General features: G+C 40.2%; 2 protein-coding genes across 12 annotated transcripts in view; one reads left to right on the top strand and one right to left on the bottom strand.

Annotated features, from left to right (window-relative positions):
• Window positions 1-4,021: 4,021 nt before the first annotated feature.
• On the bottom strand, window positions 4,022-7,492 carry RPA3 (replication protein A3). Its single transcript, XM_081531712.1, has 4 exons — window positions 7,322-7,492; window positions 6,083-6,157; window positions 5,184-5,292; window positions 4,022-4,595 (listed from the first exon to the last, which is right to left on the bottom strand). The coding sequence occupies exons 1-4, from the start codon at window positions 7,418-7,420 to the stop codon at window positions 4,513-4,515; spliced, it is 366 nt and encodes a 121-aa protein (XP_081387838.1). The 5' UTR covers window positions 7,421-7,492; the 3' UTR covers window positions 4,022-4,512.
• A 268-nt stretch (window positions 7,493-7,760) lies between these two features.
• The window catches only part of UMAD1 (UBAP1-MVB12-associated (UMA) domain containing 1), a 345,403-nt gene continuing 328,737 nt past the window's right edge, over window positions 7,761-24,426 (top strand). For 7 of the 11 annotated variants that reach the window (XM_081531710.1, XM_081531701.1, XM_081531707.1 and 4 more), the window contains exon 1: window positions 7,761-7,819. The gene's annotated coding sequence lies outside the window, so the exon portion shown is untranslated. Of the gene's footprint in view, window positions 8,333-9,659; window positions 9,791-19,347; window positions 19,423-24,426 lie in introns of those variants that run through there. The other 4 variants (XM_081531709.1, XM_081531706.1, XM_081531705.1 and 1 more) reach the window with 3 other exon arrangements.

Here is a 24,426-nt window from a genome sequence, read left to right on the forward strand (position 1 = left end):
ACTGAATTATGGTTCAGGCCTTCATTACCTCTCCTCTCAGCTTTGTGGCTTCTCAAACCAGGGTTCATGGACTAATTTATTTATACACTAGATAGCATCACCAACTCAATGGACATGAATCTGAGTGAAGTCCAGGTGATAGTGGAGGACAGAGGATCCTGGTGTCCTGTAGTCCATGTGGTCGCAAAGAGTCAGACACGACTTTAGCGACTGAATAACAACAAATGTTAGGCATTGGGAAATACAGATAAGACAGGTTTTTAAACTGCAAGTTCTTCATCTGTAAGAGCCTCTTGGTGGCGAAGGCTAGTAGAACGTGTGTGTGTTAGTCGCTCAGTTGTATCTGACGCTGCGACTGGTAAAGGACTGACTAAATAAATTAAGAAACACTTGGCACATGGATATTTTTCATCCATTAGAAAGGATGAGATAGCTCAATATCTCAATTTCCAAGACTTATTAAAGGAAAAATGCATGTTGTAGGGGAGTATATTGAGGTCCTATAGACAGTTTATGTAGAGGAAGTTCTGGAAAGCAACCCACCAATCCATAATAGCATCTTTGGGGAGACAGTGGGAAATTAATTTCTGATTTTTATAGTGTTAAAAATATAATAAAACTACATAGTATATATATAATTTCTTAATCCAAAAAAAAAAAAAGGTTATGAGCAAGTTAAGTGTGATGAGAAGAATATAACGTAAGGTAACTGACTCAGCTTGCTCATGTTTGGGAAAGCTTAGAGAATGTTTTCCTTTGGGCATAGGAACAGCCATTCCAATCAGAGGCAAGAGCAAACTCAACAACATCTGGATCTTAAAGGGTCTAGCATGTTCTGGCAACAGCAGAGCAGTGCTGGGGATTTGCTTCAGGGGAGAGTAGGATTTGAGTCTGAGGTGAGATGTGGGAAGGTCTGAACTACTCAAGTCTGAACTACTAATTAGAGCTGTGGACTTGACTATTCACTGGGGAGCCTCTGGGGGTTGTTGCTTTTGTATTAAGTGCATCTTTTATTTTGGAGTAATTTTAGATTTATAGAAAAGTTACAAAGATAGCGTTCCTCCCCTCACCCCGGGTGTCTCCTTTTATGTTACCTCATAGTTTCCTGGTACATTCGTCAAAACTGAGAAACCAATACTGGCCCATTACTTTAGCTCCAGATGTTATTCAGATTTTACCTGTTTGCCCATCAACATCCTTCTTGTGTTCCAGGAGTCAATCTGTGATCCCACATCACAATTTAGTTGTCATGTCTCCTTCGTGCTCTGTGATATTCCTTACTCATTACTTTGACAGTTTTGAGGGGAACTGACCAGTTTGTAGACTGTCCTTCAATTTGAGTACGTTATGATGGTCACTCATGGTCAGACTGGCATAACCCGTTTTTGAAAAAACAGCACAAAGGTGAAGTGCCTTTCTTATCCCATTATTCTTGGGCACATGATTATCCACATGTCATCACTGGTGATGTTAACCTTGTTCACTTCATTAAGGTCATATTGGCCAGGTTTCTCCTCTGTAAGCTTCCCAGGAAGTTTTCCCCTTTTTACACTTCTTTGGTTTTTAAACTTTGTAGTATGTTGATTATAAACTTTATTATATAAAGTTCATATAAACTTTGTAGTATGTTGATTTAAACTTTGTAGTATGTTGATCTAATGCAACTCTGTTGGCTGGAAGAGGCTGGAAGCAGTAAGGCCAGTAATATATTTAGGGCTGTTGGAATAGCTCAAAGTGAGAAATGACAACTATCTGAACTTATAGTGGCAGTGACACTGAGAAAGATTAGAGGTATTCAAGCTTTTCTGGTCAACAGAGTGGCTTATGGTACCTTTAAAAGAAACAAGACAAGTGAAGATCACGTCACATTTAGGATAACTATGAACAAAAAGTTAGATAATAAGTGTTGAGGATGTGGAGAAATTGGAATCCTCAAACACTGCTGCTGGGAATGTAAAATGGTATAGCCACTTTGGAATAGTCTGGCGGTTCCTCAGAAAGTTAAACATGTTTACCATTTGATACCGCAATTCCTCTCCTAAGTATATAAAGAGAAATAAAAACACAGGTATACACAAAAAGTAATGTTCACAGTTCATGAACGAGGTTAGTAATGTTCATACATGAATATTCGTAGTTCATTATAGCTAACTGGTGGGAAACATCCAAATGTAGAGCAGCTGATGAAAAAAATGTGGTATAGCCATACAATGGAGGATTTTTTGGCCATAAACAGGATGAAGCACTGATAGCACAGATGAACCTTGAAAACATTATGGTACATAAGTCAGTGACAAAAGGTCGTAAATGATTCCATTTATATGAAATATCCCAGACAGGTAAATCTACAGAGACAGAAAAGTCGATTAGTTCCTTCTTAAGGGCAAGGTGGTGGTATAAGGATTGGGCCATGACAGGTAAGTCATGATGAAAATGTTCTAAAATTGATTGTAGTCATGGGTGTACAACTCTGTGAACTAAAAGCCACTGAGCTGTACACTCAAAATAGGTAAATCATATTTAAAAAATTATTACCAAATGTCCGGCAACACACGGCAGGGGAGCCACATCTGTTCAAACTACACTCTTTCAAGCTAAAGTTCATAGGGAACACTGGGGCTAGAGAAATGGCACCATAAATCATTCGTATAAAGGATTCACTTGTCACAAGTACCCTACTCATTTAGTCTAGTTTACTAAACATAGTTGTTCAGGGGTTTCAAACAGGACACCTTTAACATTTAATGTTTTCCGAGGTTAACATAATTGGCGGCTGACCCCCTCTCTGGCATTGAAGACAACACTGCTATTGAGATTGGCTGATGTCCCTCCTACACCTGAATTTCAATTACAGTTGTCTTTATGTATGTATGTATGTATGGAGAAGGAAATGGCAACCCACTCCAGTGTTCTGCCTGGAGAATCCCATGGACAGAGGAGCCTGGTAGGTTACAGTCCATGGGTCACAGAGTCGGGCTTGACTGAGCGACTTCACTTTCTTTCTTATGTATGTATGTGTGTGCTCAGTTGTGTCCGATTCTTTGCAACCCCATGGACTGTAGCCTGCCAGGCTCCACTTGACCATGGGATTTTCCTGGCAAGAATACTGGAGTGCATTGCCATTTCCTGCTCCAAGGGATCTCAAAGGATCTTCGTGACCCAGGGATCAACCCTGCCTCTCCTGCACTGGCAGGCAGATTCTTTACCACTGGCGCCACCTGGGAAGACCAAAATTGTCTTTACTTACTGTAATAACGTAACATGCTTTACCATGAATAGCTCTGTTGCTTAAGCAATTTGTAGAATATTTGGGGATGAGATTGAAGATGTTACCAATTTAAATATTCTTGGCTTGATCTACAACCTCAATGGATTGAGAATTTATTTCCTCACTGAAGAAAATGGGTCAAGCCATAAAACTTGTGGCCATACAGGTCACCAGTTACTCTGTTACTGTTGTATACTTGCAACATCTATCACCAGGGTTGGTGGTATGAAGTACAAAAATACAGAAATTTCAAATTCATTTTGACAGTTGTTATTAATAAGATGCTGAGAAAGAGATGCTATGATGTTACTTTTTATGTGTCAGTTATGACTGGGCTAAGGGATACCCAGGTAGCTGGTAAAACATTATTTCTGGGTATATCTGTGAAGGTGCTTCTGGAACAGATTAGCATCTAAATCAGTAGATTGAGTAAAGACGGCCTTTAGGCTCTCGGACTTACAGCAGCGTCCTTCCTGTTCTCAGGTCTTTGAACCTGGGCTGTAAGTGACACCATCAACTTCCCTTATTCTCATGCTTTTGGACTTGCACTGTACACCACTGACTTCCTTGGTTCTCCAGTTTTGCAGATCTTGGTTCTCTAGATTGCAGATCTGGTAACTTCTCCACCTCCATAACCTTTAAGCCAACTTGTGTAACAATTCATTTACATATACATATCCATATATATCCTATTGGTTCTGATTCTGTAGAATGCCCTAATACAAGTATTCACAAATTACAGAAGATGTTGGATTCTGTTTGCTCTTTTAATATCATCATTTTTTCACAGTGTCAAGGAAGTGATTAACATGGTATAGTACATTCTTAACACAGTTGGCCCAGGGTTTCATTTGGGAAATCTTAAGTCCTGACCTGACAGCTATTAAATTCCAAGTTTGTGCTTGAATAGGTGACTGAAAGAAGAAGAATGATATGACCAACAGCACATAAGTTTTTATTAATAAAGCAGAAAACTAAGGTCAACCAAATGTTTTTTTTTTCCTTGCATTTAATCTGACCATATGCCAGAGAAATTATTCTTTATGAAAACTTAGGTGAAAACTGTCAATAAGCCAGTTCTGTCAAAAATGGCACACTGGAATATCTAATAAAGTTAGGTAAATGAAATTAAGAAGAGAACAAATTAAATATTAAAAATCATAGGAATTGCTCCTTCAAATATCAGGTGCCTCCTTTAACAGTCTTCAGTGTAGCTCACTGGCAATCATCAAAATTCATCAAGTTCAACCATACTGCACAACCCCCAAAGGAAAAAACTGAGGGAACTCATGGGTAATCTTCACAGCCTCATTGTAAAGTCCAAGATCTGAAAGAAACAGGTTAGCAAACATTTAATCTACAGTGGAAAGTTGTAACATCAATTATTATTTAAAGAGTTCTACCTGTTTCTCTTTTCTCTCCTTGTTAGAGTTCAACTTATTTTCACAATCCATTTGCTAAAACTGTGATATGGGTCATATTTATTTAAGTATGGTTCCAAAAAATAAAAGTCACGGAGTAGAATTTCCATGATTTCCAAAATTCATGGAGTATAACTTCCATTTTAACTTCTATTGTACAGGCACCATTCTTGCCTGGTTGTGATTTAGGTGTTGTGCATTATTTGATGCCTTTATATATTAAAATCAAACCCAAAAAACTATTAACAGTATTTTTGTTTTGTTTACTCTATTTTAAAAAATTCTCTTTCCACAAATATTAATCTTTTGCATTTCTTACATACAGAAGCATTATTTAGAAGTAGGCCAAAATGTCCTAGCATTTTCCTTTGGGATCAGAAAGTGATACAGAAATTGAAAGTGTAGCAGGACTGAAACTCAAGACCAAGACATAGCAAGTTAAAAATAAAGTTGTTTTCCTCCTAATTACATGAATTGCAGAATGTTTACTTTACCAAAAGGATGACTGTCTTCTTTAAACTGGACATAAGATGCACACATAATGGTTGCCTTGGCCGTTACTCTTCCAACTACTTCCACGATTCCAGAGATTTCTTCATCAAGCTAACACAAAGAACAAAACGCCAACTTGGTGTTATTACATTTTCAGCTGATAATTAACTTGGAAAATTGTTCTAGGTTTTACTAATCTTTCATTTCATGTAGCAAAATAATTTTAAGATTTATCAATGCAAAAATGGAATTGTAACTTGTTAAAAATGTTTGAGTACTTATTACTGTCAGCATGTCACCAGTCCAGTAACCTTTAGTAGTGGCTTCAGGTCTAAAGCTACAGTTAAATGTTTAAGTTGAAGACAAAAATCACTTAAAGATACTGAGACTGTCCAGTATTTCCACAAGGAGTAATTTGTTTAAAAGGACTCATTGAAAGGAACTTTCTATTATCTGTATTTGTACAGTGAGTTCTGTATGCATTAATAAAACAGCACATACATCTGTCTTCATAAAAGATGAAGAAAGTGTACCATAAACATAAACCGTAAAAGCAAGTGACAACTGAAAATAAATGGAAACAAAACTAGAAAACTGAATTGAAAAAATGTGAAACTACTGAGGAAGGGAAAAGTGATTTAAAAATATTTTTTTTTCTTAAGTGATTTTCTGGTCTTTCATAAGGAATGAGAGTTGTCAGCATTTATTCAAAAATGACAGAGCCCAAAAAATCATTGGTTAGAAAAGTAAAGGGAAATGTAAAAGGACACAAATTTCGTTTGAGAGAAGTTTGATGAACTGGTCCTTTATACGTCCACTCCAAGAATAAGAAACATCAGCAACAAACCAAGTAAGATGAAGAATTAATTATCATATACATAGAATTAATACTTAAACATACAGGCTCCATCAACTCAATAGTTCCATTTTTTCCTTCACCATCTGAAAGAATAAACATTTTCCCAGTAGGATGAATCTGAAAAAGAAACACATAATTTTTTAAAAAGTCCATATAAACTGTTTAAAATCCCCTTAAAAAGACTAGAAGTTTGACAAAAGATGAGCAGATTGACCCACACTTAATTAGTGCACACAAAGCAATTTTTTTGAACAGTTTAACTAGTTCACATTGTCTTGTGTTACTATACCTGATCAAACGATGCCTAAATTCTAATTTTAGATAAACAACAATTACCTTTTTAGTGCAAATGTGTCCCATTATTTTTATTTGCTAAATCTGGCAACCCAGATTTAGATCTAAGAACAAATTAAGATCTAAGAACAAAATAGAAATAAGAACAAATTAAGGAGGGTTCATATTATCTAAAAGTGAGATCTACTGGCATCCATGATTTAAACAGTATATATCCCACAGAGGGTATGTTTTAAAAAATTAGACATGAGGAAGTAAAGAGAAACTAGCTGTTAGAACATCTGGGTTCTAACTCCCACCAGACAGCTGCAAAGAGTGCAGTCAGATCTGGTTGAATGCCAGCTTTGCTACTTGCTGTGGCCTTAAGCACCTTTTAACCATATGCCACACCTACCCAATTTCCATAACTGTGAAGTACAAATACATCTATTGCAAGAAGATAATGTGACTGAAATAAACTAGTAAGTAAGCTTTCATATAAAAGTTTTCTCGGTTCCCTGATCCTGAGCCTTTGGGCCTGTTTCTCACCAGTAGGACGAGGAGCTGCGCTCTTAACACTTGGATAAGATGACAAACTGGCTCTGGATCAGTAAAATACAATCAAGCAACGTTTTACATAAAAGCGACATCAACGATAAAACGAGGTTTGAGAAAAGAAGGAAACAAGAAAACTGGACTAGCTGTCAAGTCCGGCTAACAGAAAACAGATGGGAGTTTTGTCTATAATTTCAAGTAAAAAACGAGGGCGGGACACTAGAACGGAGAGCGTTCGAAAACTTCGCGATTCCACGCGCTAAGAGCCAAAAATAGGGCTGCAGTGGTCAAAAAGTGTGCAAAAAGTTCCCTTGCGAGAAGTAAAGTAATCCAGGGCGCAGTGATGCTATAAGGCTTTCTCTCTTCCACCCTCCGTTACCTACCCTGGGGCCGCCAGCCCGACAGCCACAGGGCCCCTCCCGCCAAAAAGCCCAGGGCGGTGAGCGCGCGCACCTTCTCCAGCCTCCCTACGAAGCAGACCGGCTGGTCGATGAACTGAGTTAGCATGCTGGCGTTGATGCGCGCCTTGGGCGACTCCATCACGTCCACCATGATTGCAACGCAAGGCAGGCAGCGGCGGGAAACAGGCCGACCACTGAGACTGTGCTCCCCGCCGATGTCTACGGGGCGGATTCCCCCGGATCCAATCGGCGGAGACCAGCATTCTCGCTCCGCCAATCAAACGTGCCGATATCTCGATAGCAGTCGCGCAGTCTGGGACAGCGAGGAAGGCAAGGACGCGTCCGGAAGTGGGGATCGGCTGCTTAGTGACGCGCGGCGTCCCGGAAGTTACCCGGGTCCTCTGCGAGGCGCCCGTAGGGGCAGGGCTTGGAAGGGGCGGGGCTGAGGCTCCCTCCTTCGGAGACCTCAGTCCTCGCTGCGGCTGAACCCCGGAAGCGAGGTGGCGGGCTCCGGTGCCGGGACGACGGGGGACTGCGGCGCGAGCATCAGGTACCTCTTCTCGCGGGAGTCGCCGCATCTTCACTGTTGCCATTTCTCCCCACGGACGGATGCGGGAGAGAGAGGCGCGAATCGGTGCCTGTCCCTCCGTGGCGTTTAGGAGCTGCGCCACTAGCTGTCTGCGTTTCCCCATTTCTCCTGCATGGGAAATGCGGGGTTCATGCTGAAATCTAGGGAGCCGGTCTCATTTTGACCCTCTCTCCTGGAGCTAGGAAGTGGGGTCCCCAGTGATTTTCATTGCCTTCGGGAAGCTCCTGCAGCTCGGCGGCAGAGGGTCATTGATTTTCTGCCTTAGCTGGGTCACTTTCCAACGTCAGTTTCACCACCTGTGAGAGGAGGGGCCGCGACCCTTTCTGGTCCTGACAGTCTGGCCACACTGGAGGTGCGGGTTTTCTCACCTCACCTCCGTGTCAGGAACGAATTGAAGCGTTTCGGAGTGGGTGAGGGAACGGTCACTGGACTTACAGAGGAGATGGATTCAAATGACTCTTAGATCCTTAGCAGGTGCGCTTCTTCCCGAGACACGATTTCCTTCTCCGCAGAATGAGGTTAGGTAACTTTAATTGCAAGGTCCCAGCTGACTTACGTTTTGTCCATATGATTCACGGACTCTTTTTTTCTGAATTCCCAGTAATTTTCCCTATTGCTTTTCACACCTCATGATTCTGGAGGGGCGATAACGTGTGAAAGACAACCTGTTTCCAGGAGATTTGAGGAGGGTGGGATTCTTGATTCTGTTGTTGGCTTATGTCGCTGGTGATTTTCGGGGCTTTATCCTACAGAATTTGGTACCTGCCTTGCCAGGGATATTCCAGAATGAGTGCTCATTAAAATACCTGCCAAGGATGCTCCAGAAATTGGAGAAGTTTTTTTGATTGGGATATTATTATTTTTTTGGAAACCGAATCCATAAATTAGCCTAAAACCATTCAGTTACCTATCTAGGGTCTCCAGTTAAGTCCCACAGTTGCCTTAGGCTAAGAAGATCCTGTTTGAGATGCCACACAGCACCTTAAGATGGGAATCTGATATCTTAATTAAAGGATAGTTTGCCTCTCTGTTTATTTAGCAACTTAGTATCTATGTACATATTCTTACCTTTAATGTTGCTGTTACTAAGACAAGTTTAAAGGATTTCATTAGCAGAAATAGGGTGCATGTCAGTTGGTATATAAGAAAGTGGTTGTCATTGGTGCAAGTCAGTAGAGTCTGTGCAAAGCCTTCACGTCTTTTGCACTTCAGTGATGTTTGGAAACCAAGTTGATTGCGTTATACAGGGAGGAGTACACATGAATGTCTTTAATAGCAATTCTTTTTTTTTTTTTTAAAGAGCAGCCCCTAAAGTGCCAGATCTCAATAGCACTTTTATAGAAGTGAAAAAAACCACTTTTACCTCCCAAGAGCATTGGTGTTTTTTTTTTGTTTGTTTTTTAAATAGGGAGATGGGCAAGAAGATATTTTCAAATAGATTCTTGGATATTTTTTCATTCACTTCAAATTTATTGTGTAATATCTCATGCACAGAGAAGAGTATATCCAACTGATATGTATAGTTTCCAGAGAAATGAAATGAACCCAATTGGACCTCTCATTTAGCTAAAGAAATGGAACTTTACCAGTTAGGGGTTGTCACTTCCTCAGTTGAAGTCCTTCTCTCACCCAGCTAGAAATAAACACTATCTTGAAATTTGTGTTAAGCACCCTTTTTTTCTATATAGTTTTATCATATATGTAGCTGTTTCTAAATGGTGTGGTACCAATTTATCCTCCTGCCAGGAGTGTAGGAGAATTCCAGTTGAACCACGTCACCTCATAGGTCATAGTAGGTGTTGAGAAATCAGCCATGTAGTCCCCATTCCAAATCCAAAGAAGTGGACACACAAAGGGTCTGTCTTCATGGACTCAGTTCCCTTTAAAGAGCCTTCCTGGAAGTCCTTCACAACTTGACTTTCTACTTACTAGGTTAGGGACTTTTCCTTCTATTCCTAGTTTGATAAGAGTTTTAATTGAGTGGTTATGGAATTTGATCAGATGAATTTGTTTGCGTTGAGATGATTGAATATATTTTCAATGTTGAATAACATTCTCATTCCTGGAAGAAATACAACTTGGTTATGATACATTATCTTTTACTCTGTATTCTTGGGTTTGATTTGCTATTGTTTTGTTTAAAATGATTTTTGCATTCATGTTCATGAATGAGATTGGCCTGTAGTTTTTCTTTCTCGTGTAGTCTTTGAGAGATTTTGGTATTATTTAATGTTAGCATTACAGTAGTCTCATGAAATGACTTGTGGAATGTTTTCTATATTCTCTAGGGTTTTATGTAAAACTGGAGACACCTGTTTTTTGATGTTAGGCAGAACTCACCTGTAAAACATTCTGGGTTTGGTATAGTTATCTTCTATTGTTGTTTAGTTCTTATGTCTGACTCTTTTGTGACCCCATGGGCTGTAGCCCACCAGGCTTCTCTATCTATGGGGTTTCCCAGGCAAGACTCCTGGGGTGGGTTGCCATTTCCCCTCCAGGGAATCTTCTGACCAAGAGATCTAACCTGCGTATCTTAAGTATCTTAACGTTGGCAGGTGGATTCTTTATCATTGAGTCACCAGGGAAGCCCATAATTACCTGTACCTGCCGCCTTGGGCATATCTCACAAATGTTCCTAAGTAGATTTCAGTAAGTTCTAAGTATTTTCTAGTGTCTTACATACTCTCTGATTCAAGGGTTGTTTTTGTTTTCAAATATGTAGATTTTGGGCTTCCTTGGTGGCTCAGTGGTAAAGAATCTGCTTCTAATGAGGGAGACTCGGGTCCCATCCCTGGGTGGGGAAGGTTCCGTGAAGGGAACCCACTCCAGTATTCTTGCCTGAAGAATCCCATGGACAGAGGAGCCTGGTGGGCTACAGTCCGTGGGTCTCAAAGAGTTCGACACAACTGAGCAGATGAACACACACATAAAGGTTTTACTTATTAAAGTTATTTTGTTGTTAATTTATAGTGTAATGCATTATCTTCAAATTGTATGGTCTGTCTGATACTGGGAAAGTATGAGGCTTGCTTTAAGACTTACGAAGTACATGGACAGCTTTTTGTAAATGATTCATGTATTCTTGGGAAAAATTTGTGTTTTCCAGTTACTGGATCAAGCTTGTTAATTGCAATGTTCACCTGTTCCTACTTTTGTCTGATTAATGTCTCAATTATAGAGATAATTGCAGATGGTAGCATTGGCAATTTATGCTTGAACTTCAGACAACTTGTGTTATATATTTTTGAAGATGTGTTTTTCAGTATATACAGATGAAGATTATGAAGGAAAATGGTGCAATGAAGTAGTGACTATTTCAAATCATGCTTTTTGCCTTAAAGTTAATTTTGTTGCTAATACTGTTGATACATCTGCTTTCTTTTGGTTAAATTTTCTTTGTTGTCTCTTTTTCTGTCCTATACTTCACCTAAGGGAGGCAAGACTTTTGAGCTTGAGTGTTCATTTCCTCATCTCTTTGGTGGCTTATTGGAGAGCTGACCTGTTAAGTCTTAGCTCAAAGGGGAAGCAGGTTGATAGCACATTACTGACAAGGGGCTTTTTGTAGAAACTAAAGTTTGTGGCTGGCGATTTATGTAAGTAAATATTGAAGCATCTCCAGTCAATAATATTCAGGTAACAAAAGACATATTAATGTCTCTGGTCAGTAAGTTGATGCCAGCTTGTGGGCTCCAGCAGTTCCTCCCCAACATGTGCTTCTTTAACCAGTAGGCTTCCATTCGGACAGAATTTCCCAAATGTGGGGAGGTTGGATTCTTTTTATTTTTTTTCAATTGTAGCTGTATGCTTGATTTACAGTATTGTTAGTTTCAGATGTACAGAGTGACTCGGTTTTATATTCGTTTCAGAATCTTTTCCGTTGTAAGTTATTGCAAGATACTAAATATAGTTCCCTCTGTGTGTGTGTGCTTACTCACTCAGTTGTGTCCGACTCTTTGCGACCCCATGGTTAGTAGCCCGCCAGGCTCCTCTGTCCATGGGGATTCTCCAGGCGAGAATACTGGAGTGGGCAGCCATTCCCTCCTCCAGGGGATCTTCCCAACCCAGGGATCAAACCCAGGTCTCCTGCATTGCAGGCGTATTCTTTACTGTCTGAACCACCAGAGAAGCCCATAGTTCCCTGTGCTATACAGTCAGTCTCTATTGCAGCTGTTAATCCCATATTTCTAATTTATCCCGACTTACTCCCTTCTCCCCTTTGTTAACCATAAGTTCATTTTCTATGCCTGTGAGTCTGTTTCTGTTTTGTATGTATAATTTTAGATTATTTTTTAGATTCCACATATGAGTGATATCATATAGTATTTATCTTTCTCTGTCTGACTTCACTGAGTGTAATATTCTTTAGATCCATCTAGGTTGCTTCAAGTGGCAATATTTCATTCTTTTTTTATGACTGAGTACTAGTCGACTGTGTGTACATGTGCACACACACACCGCCTCTTTTTAAGCCAGTCATCTGTTGATGGGCCCTTGGGTTGTTTCTGTGTCTTTACTGTTATAAATAGTGGTGCTATGAACATTGATGTGCTTGTATCTTTTCAAATTAAAGTTTTCACCTTTTCTGGTTATATGTTCAGGAGTGGGATTGCCGGATCATATGATAAGTTTAATTGGGTATTTTAAGGACTCTCTGTACTGTTTTTCGTAGTGGATGCACCAGTTTACATTCCCACCAATCGTGTTCTCTGCACCCTCCCCAGCGTTTTATTTTTTTGTAGATTTTTTTATGATGGCCATTCTGACTGGTGTGAGGTGATAGCTCCTTATGGTTTTGAATTGCAATTCTCTAAACATTAGCTGTGTTGAGCATCTTTTCATGTGCCTTTTGGCCATCTGTATGTCTTCTTTAGAAAAATATATATTTAGGTCTTCTGTCCATTTATTGATTGGGATATTTGTCTTTTTAATATGAGTTGTATGAGCTGTTTATATATTTTGGATATTGACTCCTTGTTTGTCAGATTGTTTGTGAATATCTTCTCCCATTCCATATGTTGTATTTTTGTTCATGGTTTCCTTTGCTGTGCAAAAGTTCTTAAGTTTGATTAGGCCCCATTTGTTTATTTTTGCTTTTATTTCTTATGCCTTGGAAAACTGATCTAAGAAAATATTGGTATAATTTATATAAGAGAATGTTTCACCTATGTTCTCTTCTAGGAGTTTTATGGTATCATGTCTTATATTAAGGTCTTTAAATCATTTTGAGTTTATTTTTGTATGTGGTGTGAGGGAGTATTCTGATTTCATTGACCTGTGTGTAACTTTCCCAACACCATTTGTTGAAGAGAATTTCTTTTCTTCATGGTATATTCTTGCCTCCTTTATTGAAGATGAATTGATTGTAGATGTGGGTTTATTTCTGGACACCTTGTTCTGTTCCAATGATCTACATGTCTATTTTTGTGCCAGTACCATACTGTTTTGATTACTGTAGCTTTGTAGTATAATGCAAAGTCTAGAAAGGTTATGTGGAAGCTGGATTCTTTTTTTCCTGAAAACACTAGTGTTTGGTGGATCACAAGTTCTTTGCCACTCTGCTTGTTATGGTTTTTCCAATATACCTTGTTTGATAAATTTATGCCCTGTGACCTTGTGGTATTTGTGTCTGTGTTGGCCTGATAACTTTCAGCTTTTCTGTGTCCTTATGTTTTACATGTCTCTCTTGCAAATTGTGCATATAGCTCGAGGTTTAGTTTCTATATCTTTTGTCCATTTACATTGATTGTTGTTACTGATATTTTTGGATTCATTTGGGCAGTCATTTTGTGCTTCTTGTGTGTTCTGCTTTTTGTTGTTGTTGTTTTCTCCTCTCTTCTTTTGATTTGACTTTTTAAATTTTTTCTGTAATTCTGTTTTATTCCTCTGTATTAGTTTGAATGTTATATATTCTTTAAAAAAACTTTGTTTGTGGTCACCCTTTAACAAGCACATTAGAGCCTAAAGTTACTTTTCTCTGAGTCAAGATGAGGGCCTGTAACTCCACGGCCCCTTTTTCAATTGTGTGCTGTTGTCTACAGTTTTAATTCTACTTTGATTTCTTTTTAACTCCACAAATTAGGCATTATTATATGGTTGCTCAGTGGTAAAGAATCTGCCTGCAATGCAAGAGATGCAGGTTCAGTCCCTGGATTGAAAAGATCCCCTGGAGAAGGCAATGGCAACCCACTTCAGTATTCTCGCCTGGGAAATCCCATGGACAGAGGAGCCTGGTGGGCTACAGTCTATGGGGTCACAGAGAGTCAGACATGACTGAGCAACTAGGCATGAGCACATTATCTTATGCAGTTAATATTTGTTTGGAATTGTTCATATGTATCATTTTCTTTTTATTTTTGAGACAAAGAATCTGTCTTCTTATTTTTACATCTCACCTCTTTTTCTGTTGTTTCCCCCTGCCTTTTTTTGAGGTACCTTCTTTGGAAGTTCCTTCAATGAGAATCACTGGTAGTGTGTACATCAGTTTGTGTTTCTCTGAATATGCTGATTTCATCTTTGTTTTCAAAAGGCAGGTTTATTATCTATATAGAATTCTAAGTGGACAATTAATTTCTCTTAAGGCTACTCTGGTACTATTTTACTCTTAATTTGCTTTTCATTTAAATTGTGAGTTTGTTGTAAGCTTTCATGTCTGTATCTGCTTGCTCTTCAGTTTGTTTGTAATGTGTACTGATGAAGAGTTCTTTTAGTTTTGTGGTGAATATGTTGTGCTTTGTGAATCTGATGATCTTGTCTTGATCAGCACTGGGACATTTTCAATCATTATTTTTGAATATTGTTTCTCCCCTATTCTCTATCTCCTTCTGGAATTCCAGTTAGAAGTAAGAAGTAAGGGTGTGCTCTTGACCTTTGTTTTATGATTCAGTGGTTTTGGTTCTTTGTGCTGAATTCTGGATAATTTTTTCAGATCTTCCAGTTTACTAATTCTTTATGCAGTTGTGACTCATCTGCTATAATTTCAATACTAGTGTTTTTTCTAGAAGTTCTGTTTGGTTCTTTATACACATCTTATTTGTTATTTGATACTCTTTTGTGACCAATCTAGATAGCATATTGAAAAGCAGAGACATTACTCTGCCAACAAAGGTCCATCTAGTCACGGCTATGGTTTTTCCAGTAGTCAAGTATGGATGTGAGAGTTGGACGGTGAAGAAAGCTGAGCGCCGAAGAATTGATGCTTTTGAACTGTGGTGTTGGAGAAGACTCTTGAGAGTCCCTTGGACTGCAAGAAGATCCAGCCAGTCCATCCTAAAGGAGATCAGTCCTGGGTGTTCATTGGAAGAACTGATGCTGAAGCTGAAGCTCCAATACTTTGGCCACCTCATGCGAAGAGTTGACTCATTGGAAAAGACCCTAATGCTGGGAAGGATTGGGGGCAGGAGCAGAAGGGGACGACAGAGGATGAGATGGCTGGATGGCATCACCAACTCGATGGACATGGGTTTGGGTAAACTCCGGGAGTTGGTGATGGACAGGGAGGCCTGGTGTGCTGCGATTCATGGGGTCGCAAAGAATTGGACACGACTGAGTGACTGAACTGAACTGTCATAGTTTCAGGTCTCCCTTTATTTCTTCATATTTCACAGAGTGTAAGGGTTAGAGTCTGGTTTTGATACCCACAGTATGGATCTGATTCTGTAGAGGTTTTTGATTCTGTTTGACTCTTCCTTACTGTGGCTTATATCTTTGTACAGTATTTATTTTTTTATTATGAATTCATGTTTCTTGGAACTTTTTTGTTGACTTTTTTGAGGTTTAGTTTGAAGGTGTTGTCCTCCAGAGAAGATCTGTATTTCCTCCTTCCAAGGTTGTTGGGTCCCAGACTTTGTCCTTGTTCCCTGTGGTGGCAGTGGTGGTTTAGTCGCTAAGTCATGGCCAACTTTTGCGACTCCATGCACTGTAGCCCACCAGGCTCCTCTGTCCATGGGATTCTCCCTGTGGGACCTGGATAATTAAAACCCAGGCTTTTAGCCATTAGAAATCAATAATGGCTGCTAGGAAAATGGTAACTATAGTACTTGCATATAACCTTGTGGATTTATAGATTCTTGTCTTTTCTAGCTTCTATAGATTTTCTTTATTCTTTTTTTGGGTTAGCCATACATTCAAAATACATATTTATATTTAAAACATTACCACAAGTGCCCTTTTAGAGAACCAATGTGGGGATTCTGTTAGTTGTTAAGGGTAACAAAGTGTTAGTGGAAGTATAGTAGTGCACCAGGGAATAGCAAGAATTAAGGATGAAGGTTTGGGGTTGGTTTTTCTCCCTCGCTCTTGTCTCCCCATTGCAGAGAATTGAAATGACAGACTACTCTCAGCTCAAACAGGCATGGTTTATTAAGCAGGCAGCAGCAGTATTTTCTTGAGGTTTTTGTCTTGTTATAACAGAGACTTGTAAGGACAGACTACTTACAGCTCAGTTACCAACTCCCATAGGAGTGTTCTCGACTCCTTTTGGCTTCCCTTTTTATATTTTTGTTTTTAACCCTTTATAGTCCCTGGAGCCTGATTGGTTTTGCTGGTGCAAATTAGGGCTTTTGCCGGCAACCAAATAGGGTGAGTGTTTAAGGCCAGTCAGGGAAGGGGCCATGTTTGGCTGTGTTTTCTCACCAGAGTTTCTCGTTCCAGTCTGAGGCTACCCCTTTCTGTGGGCTTTTCCCTTTCTCTGACCCTTTTGGGGGCTTTTTCTAGTCACTGTTTTTCTTTAACCATTTTGGACCCCTCCTTCCCTACTCTACCTACCTAACAAAGGTAAGTAGAGACTAGAACTCGGAATGTCTTCCTTATATGCCATGTGGAGGAGCTTAGCTTAATAGTGAGGCTGGCGGATCAAGGGAGTGACGTTCGACATTTTAGGTTGAGTATTCTGGGTTCATGATGATGAATGGCTTGAAATATACTAGTCAAGGTGCTTTTGGTACAAGTAATATGACCTCTTTAAATCAGCTTAAAAAAAAATCAGCTTAAACTTTTTTTTATTGTGGTAAACTGTATGTAACAAGATTTTACATTTTAACCATTTTTAATTGGCTGGCTCAGTGGCATTCGATATATCCACGATATATTCACATCGTGTGCAACCATTGCTGTCATCCAGCTCCTGAACTTTGTCATCATCACAGACTGAAATTCCGTGTCCATTTTACCATTGATGAATTTGACTACTCTAGGTACCTCCTGTAAGTAGAATGACACAGTACTAGTCCTTTCCTGTCTGGCTTATTTCTTTTAATGTCTTCAAGGTTCTTCTATATTGTGGTAGCTCTCAGAATTTCATTCCTTTTAATGCTGAGTTATAGTCCACTGTATGTAGTGATTACTACATTTTGTTTACCCATCCTTCTTTTGGGGTACATTTATCAAAAGGAAACTCATTAGGACTTTTTTGGGTTAGCTTGACTGGCCTAAAATTATTAGTCTCACAAAGGCCCAAAACATGAATAGGAAAGCTTTCAGAAGCCAGCCTGTCTTCTTTCTCTTTGTTTAAAAAATGTAATTAATTTATCAACTTCCGGCTGTGCTAGGTCTTCGTTGCTGCACACAGACTTTCTCTAGTTGAGACGAGCCGCTGCTGCTCTGCCGTTGGCAGTGCTCCGGCTTCTCGTTGGGATGGCGTGGAGCAGGGGCTCTGGGACTCGCAGGCTTCAGGAATTGTGACACGAGGGCTCAGTTGCCCTGTGCCATGTGAGATCCCCCTGGATCAGGGATTGAACCCACGTTGCCTGCATTGGCAGGTTGATTCTTAACCACTGGACGACCAGGGAAGTCCAGCGCCAGCTTATGATCTCAATTCCAAATTGAGTCTTGCTTGCCCAACTGTGTAACATGAAGCTGGATTCTGTAAACCATTTTCCTTTGGAATATTAGGCATTCCCAACAGAGGGCCCTGAAGGAACACTGCAAGGCTGTTGTGTCGGGAAGACCCCTCCCTCCCAGGTTCCAGCCCCCATTAGGACCTTTCAGCGGGAGCCCAGCAGCCTATTCAGAGGTCAGGTTGTGACCCTCAGGCCTCGCCCTGCCCACAGCCCACCTCCAGCCTGCTCTCCGGTGAGTTCCTCCACTGCTCCTGATACAGTTTCTGTCCCTCCAAGGAGGTCTGAATCTTCATCTTGTGGGGTGGGGTGCTTAACTACCTTACTGTCCACTCTTCTTCAGCCTAGAGATAGTGGCTATTTTTTGGGGGGTTGGGTGGAGTTTGCACTGCTATTTTTCTTTGAAATCTTCTTTTATTCCTTTGAATATTTACTTCCTACCAGTTAACAATTCATTGTATTACATTTTCCCTGCTCAAACAACTGGTGTGATTTCTATTTCCTGACTGGACCCTGACTGATACATATGTATGATCATTTTGCAAAAATTTATCAAGCTTTATACTTAAGATTTTGCACTTCACATGTCTTATTTTTGGTGTACAATTATCTGAATTGGTGAAAACACTGACACATAAGAATAAATGTTTAATGTGAATTATTAAAAGGCCATGAACATATTACCTCTCAGTTGCTGTTATAGATTGTTTCTTGCCAATTTTAAACTATAGACTATATTTAAGGAGTGCACATCTTGTAAACTTTAAAAATATTCAACAGCGGTCCATGAATGCTGTTAATTTGTGGAATAAACAAAAATAAGCAACCCCCCCGCCCCCTTACAAATCTTACACGCTTGTGGAGGTAGTATCATAGTAAGGCTAAATAACATCTGTTGTATACTTTTAAGTCTAAACATCTCAATGCAGGTTTGTTTCCCATCTACCCCAAGATGGCACTTGACTCATACAGGTGCTCAGCAAACATCTAATGAAGTAGGATACTTCACTGACATAGAGTAACTTTGGCAGGCTGTTGTTTAGTGGCCAAGTCGTGGCTGACTGTTATGCTATTGGGGTCTCCTGCCTTGCAGGTGGATTCTTTACCAGCTGAGCTGTGTGTGCTGGGAAGATGGCTCAGGCTTGAACATTGAAGGAATACAGCACAGAGTGAAAGATACAGACCTGGATTAAATCTTGATACTTGATACCTAAGTGACTTTTGGAAAAATTATTCATCTGTTCCAGAGCTGCAATTTCTGTATAAACATGGGAGATAAAAAAAGCTTCATGTGGTAAAGCATTAAGTAAGATTTGCCTATGTAAAGCCCTGAGCACAGTGTCTAGTTACACTAAGTATTTAAATAACAAATTGTGACTTAAGTGTTAATAGCATGACCAAATTGTTCTAAAGTATCTGTTGGACATCTTAATGATGATGAAAAGTAAGATAATAAAGGGAGAGGAAAACCCCCGGGTGCTTCCCCAAAGGAGGGAAGTATGTAGGCTTGTCTGAGAGCTGAGATCGTGAACCATCTGGGTGATGATACGTTTTGCCCAGCTCCGCTTGGCAGCCTGGATGGAGGAGACTATATCCTCCTAGAACGTTTTGAGGGTTGCCAAGATACTGTCTGCAGTGTTTAAGAGCTTCAAGAGAATTTTCATTAGAGAGATATTCTTCCTCTTGACCCTTGGATCTGTATTTTCCCTTCTGTTGATTTCACTGAAGTGGGTGAGTGCCGCTTCTTCCGTCTTCCTCACTGAACTTTCTATTTCTGTGTCCAGTCGTGGAAGATATATGGTTGCACATGTTCCTTGGCTTGTTCTGTTCTGAGGGGCTAACAGGCACTCATCATTGTGTGGCTCTGCCAGGCTGAGATGGAAAGTTCCATGGCGCAGACTGTCCAGGTCTCCGAATGAATTCGAGAATTAGGAGCAGTTTGCCTGGAGAATCCCATGGACAGAGGAGCCCAGCAGGCTACCGCCCATAGGGTCCCAGGGAGTCATACATGACTGAAGCGACTTAGCATGCACACACATAATTCTTCAGCCATGAAAGTAGTATCTGTTACTTTCCTGTGTTCTGCTCATGGAGCTTTTTCTCTCTGGGACCCTGTTTTACAGTCTTCCTTGGGCAGTTATAAACCATTGCCCTCCTTAATTTTCCCTGTTGCTTGCCCAGGCCAATAATTACCATCTTGGAATGGAGGTAGATCTCCCAGGAGAGGGGGAGGGTTAAGAGAGGGAATCCAACTTTGGCAAACTTTGGAAGGCGTTCCCATGCAGTGACCTGTCTGGCAGCCTGTCTTTTTCTGGTAGGTAGAGCTCCTGTGTTTCAGAACTAAGTTCAGGCGATGGGGATGGTTGACATGTTCTCCTCGTCTTTGTGGTTCACTCTCCTCTTGTCATTTGCTTGTCTCTTCACTTATTCATTCATCCTTGGATAACATTTCGGAAGATGTAGCACAAGACAGTGAGTACGGTAATGAACTCTTGGGTCAGTTGAGCTTCTTGATTGTGCAGTTCATGGACCTTTGACTCAGACTATGGCATATGGTGAATAGACTTTGGCATACGGTTGATAGAGTTATTGCCAGATTTTGTCTTGTGTCTTTCTGTGCATTTTGATAAAACATTGGGAGGAGGTAGAACAGTCAGCTTTCTTATGTACTCAGGAGTGTGAAGCAAGCCTTCAGACAGATAGCAGTGTTTGACTAGACTGTTAGCAATCTGTCAGCCACTTGCTTGGCTGGTGCTGGTTTTAATAGGACTTGGCACCATGCTTTGTACCCGCTGGTCTTGGTGAGAGGTGGTAGAGAGGCAGCCCAGAGGCAGCATATATATTGGGTAGTTCCTTGAATTTGGAGAAAGTGCCTTGTTTGGTGTGATTTTCTAGGGCCCACCAGTGGGCTTCCTTGGTGGCTCAGATGGTAAGGAATTTGCCTGCAATGTAGGAGACCTGGGTTTGATCCCTGGGTTGGGAAGATCCCCTGGAGAAGGAAATGGCTACCCACTCCAGTATTCTTGCTGAGATGATCTCATGGACAGAGGAGCCTGGTGGGCTACAGTCCATGGTGTCGCAAAGAGTCGAACATGACTTGAGTGACTACGCTTTCACAGCAGTGTGCCTGGCCAGTATTTGGCCTTGTTGGTTGAATGAAAAGTGAGCAAATGAACAAACGACTGAATTTTAGAAGTTTGTTTTTGTTTAGGGAGGAAATACTTTTGATGATGCAGTTAGATTGTATTGGAAGTCAAATGATGTAGATATTGTAATGGGCAATTGAGTTTTTGGAAGGTTGTATATAATGATTCCTGTTGTGTGGTAGATGTAAGCAAATAGAAACATTTGAAGACCCACACTGAATGATGTTTTATTTATTTCATTCATTCTCAGTTTCTCTATGCTATAGAGTTGTAAAGAGGGGTGACCTCACATTGGTCTTCTTCATTCTCCCTTAGGACATTATTTAATAAATACCCTGTTTAAATCAATCACCAAAATACTTGTTTCATGTGAAGAGATGCTTTTGTTAGAGTTGTTGTGGGGTCTTTTCCAGGTTGTGCTTTCATTTTAGAGTTGTACCATCAAATGCAGTGGTTAGAAATAGTGCTTTCTTAGTAGGTATCGGTGTTATTTAATCTACAATCAGAAATTTTTGTGTTAGTTATGTAGAATTATGCTTGTAACTTTTATAAAACATAAAAATAAAAATCATTGTATAATTAACTTATAAGAGTCAGGATAACACCAAAGCCTTAATTACATTATTGGTCAATGACTGAGACCAAAATGATACAAATTATGAGTGCAATTTGTTATAAGCCTCTCAAAGGCAGCAACTTTATCTTCTAAACTTATGTGTCTGTTCACACTATTTAGCATCCTTCCTTAGGAAAAGAAAGATATGGTTTTTACATGTCCTGCATTAAAAAGAGGAAAGTTCTTGTTTGTTTTAATAACAGCTCTTGAAATTAAGATATCTTATGGCTAAAATGCATCACATGCTAAGTGATCACACCCATCCACAGAGGAGTATGTTACAATAAAGAATTGTCTGGTCTAAAATACTAAGAGTGAAGAGATTGAGAAATTGTGGTGTAATGTAATCTAACGTAATGGGTGATTTCCTCCCCCCCTAAATTAATAGAATCAGTGACGGCTTTTTTTTTTTTAATGCTATCCAATTTTTCATTTTATCAGTAAGAGACAGTAGAGGGAAAAAGCAGTCAGTCTTTATCATTGTCAGGTTGCTGACTTAAAAAAAATGCACAAGATGATTTGCAAGTTAAGATTTTTTGCGAGAAAATGAGGACTATAACCCAGGAGATAGCATTTCAGATACTCTGAGAAACTGCTTGAGAGAGGTGGGGGAGGATCAGTGTGTATGTGATCTTGGTGAAAGGGGAGTACTTGCAATCAAGCATATGTTTTTGCAGGTTTCTGTAAGTCATGAGGGGGTAGTGGTCACCATGAAGGAATTTAGTGCTTTTCTAGATGTGAGGAGATGCAAGAATTGGACTCTTAAAATCAGCTCCTGAGAATATTTAACTCTCAGAAGACTTGTTCTGCCAGTTTTTCCAGAACACAGAGTGCCTCATTTCTGTTCTCTACCCTGAACTCCTTTCAGGGAATGTTAAAGGTCAGCAACTGCAGCAGCACATGATTTAATCTTTGTGGAGGCAGATGGCAAGTGCCCATTTGTAGTTGACAAGGCTACCATTCTTGATTCTGAAAATAATAGAGTAATTAATTGAAAGGAAAACAAAACCCCTCAAGCTCCCAAATTCAACAGCAGCAGCAAAACTAGACAAAACGTCTCCAATTCTGATAGAGACTTTGGTGGGTGATGTTTACAGAGCACTGCTGTGCTGTGCTTAGTCACTCAGTCATATGTGACTCTTTGCGACCCCCTGGACTGTAGCCCACCAGGCCCCTCTGTCCATGGGTTTCTCCAGGCAAGAATATTGGACGGGGTTATCATGTCCTCCTGCAGGGGATCTTCCCGACCCAGGAATCGAACTGGGGTCTCCTGCATTGCAGGCGGATTCCAGTGTTCGTAGGAGCAATGTTTATAGTAGTCAAGACATAGAAGCAACCTAAATGAATGGATAAAGCAAATGTGGTATATGTGTAAAATGGAGTATAAAACAAAGTAAAATAATGCCATTTGCAGCATCATGGATGGACCTAAATATTGTCATACCTTTACATGAAATAAATTAGAGAAAGACAAACATCGTATGACATCACGTATTTGTGAAATCTAAGAAAATGATACAAGTGAACTTATTTACAAAACAGAAAGACTCATAGACATAGGAAAGAGTCGTGGTTACCACAGGGGAAGGGAGGGACTTCCCTGGTGGTACAGTGGATAAGAATGGGACATGGGTTCCATCCCTGGGTTTGAAGATTTCACATGCTGTGGAACAACAAAGCCCGTATGCCACAACTACTGAGTTGGTGCACCTCGGGCCCGTATGCCTAGAGCCCGAGCTCTCATTTCAGAGAATCCACTGCAATGAAAAGCCCACGCACCATAGCAAAGACTAGCCCCCACTCGCCTGCACACAGCAACGAAGACCCAGTGCAACCAAAAGTAAAAATACTTTTTAAAATTAAAAGGTAAAAGAGGGAAGACGAGGGATAAATTAAGAGTATGGAATTAATATACATACTATTGTATGTAAAATACATAATAAGGACCAATATATAGCACAGTCAGTCATGCCCGACTTTGCAAGCCATGGACTGTAGCCCACCAGGCTCCTCTGTCCATGGAATTTTCCAGGCAAGGATACTGGAGCGGTTTACCATTTCCTTCTCTAGGGGATCTTCCAGGGATTGAACCCGGGTCTCCTGCACTGCAGGCAGATTCTTTACTGTCTGAGCTACCAGGGGGAAGCCCTGATATATATAGCACGGGAGCTATATTCACTATCTTGTAGTGGAAAAGATTCTGAAAAATTCTGACGTAAGTATACTTCAACTAAAAATTGAAGAAGTTTTTTATTTGATTTCATATGATATTTGGCTTAGGAAAAAAAGCAAATACTGTAAAAGAATCATAACATAAATATAAACTGGTCGTGCTTCCTGGTAACGATGGCTATTAGGTTTGGTGTATATTTTTCCGTATTTCTTTCCTAAGAATGTACAAAACTTACCTGCACAAATAAAATAGAAAATAATTTTATAATAAAAGCCTGCTAGTTTCAATTTGAAAAAGCAAATTAGAAAAAGTACTAGAAAGGGTGAAATAGTATAAAACAGATACTTCAGCTAAAAGGTTGTCTCTCCAAGAGGCCTGGGTGACAGAGTGGCATTTCTGAGTTCAAGGCCCCTGGTCCCAAAGGGAGAGACCTTCAGACAGAGGCAACCTTCAGTTCAGTCGCTAAGTCGTGTCCCACTCTTTGCGACCCCATGAACCGCAGCACGCCAGGCCTGCCTGTCCATCACCAACTCCCGGAGTCCACCCAAACTAGTGTCCATTGAGTCGGTGATGCCATCAAGCCATCTCATCCTCTGTCGTCCCCTTCTCCTGCCTTCAATCTTTCCAAGCATCAGGGTCTTTTCAAATGAATAAGCTCTTTGCATCAGGTGGCCAAAGTGTTGCAGTTTCAGCTTCAACATCAGTCCTTCCAATGAACACTCAGGACTGATTTCCTTTAGGATAGACTGGTTGGATCTCCTTGCAGTCCAAGGGACTCTCAAGAGTCTTCTCCAACACCA

The sequence above is a fragment of the Giraffa tippelskirchi genome, chromosome 10 (genome assembly GCF_054371585.1).
Source record: "Giraffa tippelskirchi isolate mGirTip1 chromosome 10, T2T-mGirTip1v1.2.pri, whole genome shotgun sequence".
NCBI lineage: Eukaryota > Metazoa > Chordata > Mammalia > Artiodactyla > Giraffidae > Giraffa > Giraffa tippelskirchi.

Excerpts from the sequence above, each read along its gene's own strand:
- RPA3 (XM_081531712.1), bottom strand. The coding sequence starts at position 7,420 with ATGGTGGACGTGATGGAGTCGCCCAAGGCGCGCATCAACGCCAGCATG. Across the intron at positions 5,293-6,082 it reads CTATTGAGTTGATGGAGCCT|CTTGATGAAGAAATCTCTGG; the intron begins GTATGTTTAAGT and ends TCTTTGTGTTAG. Across the intron at positions 4,596-5,183 it reads AGAAGACAGTCATCCTTTTG|ATCTTGGACTTTACAATGAG; the intron begins GTAAAGTAAACA and ends TGTTTCTTTCAG.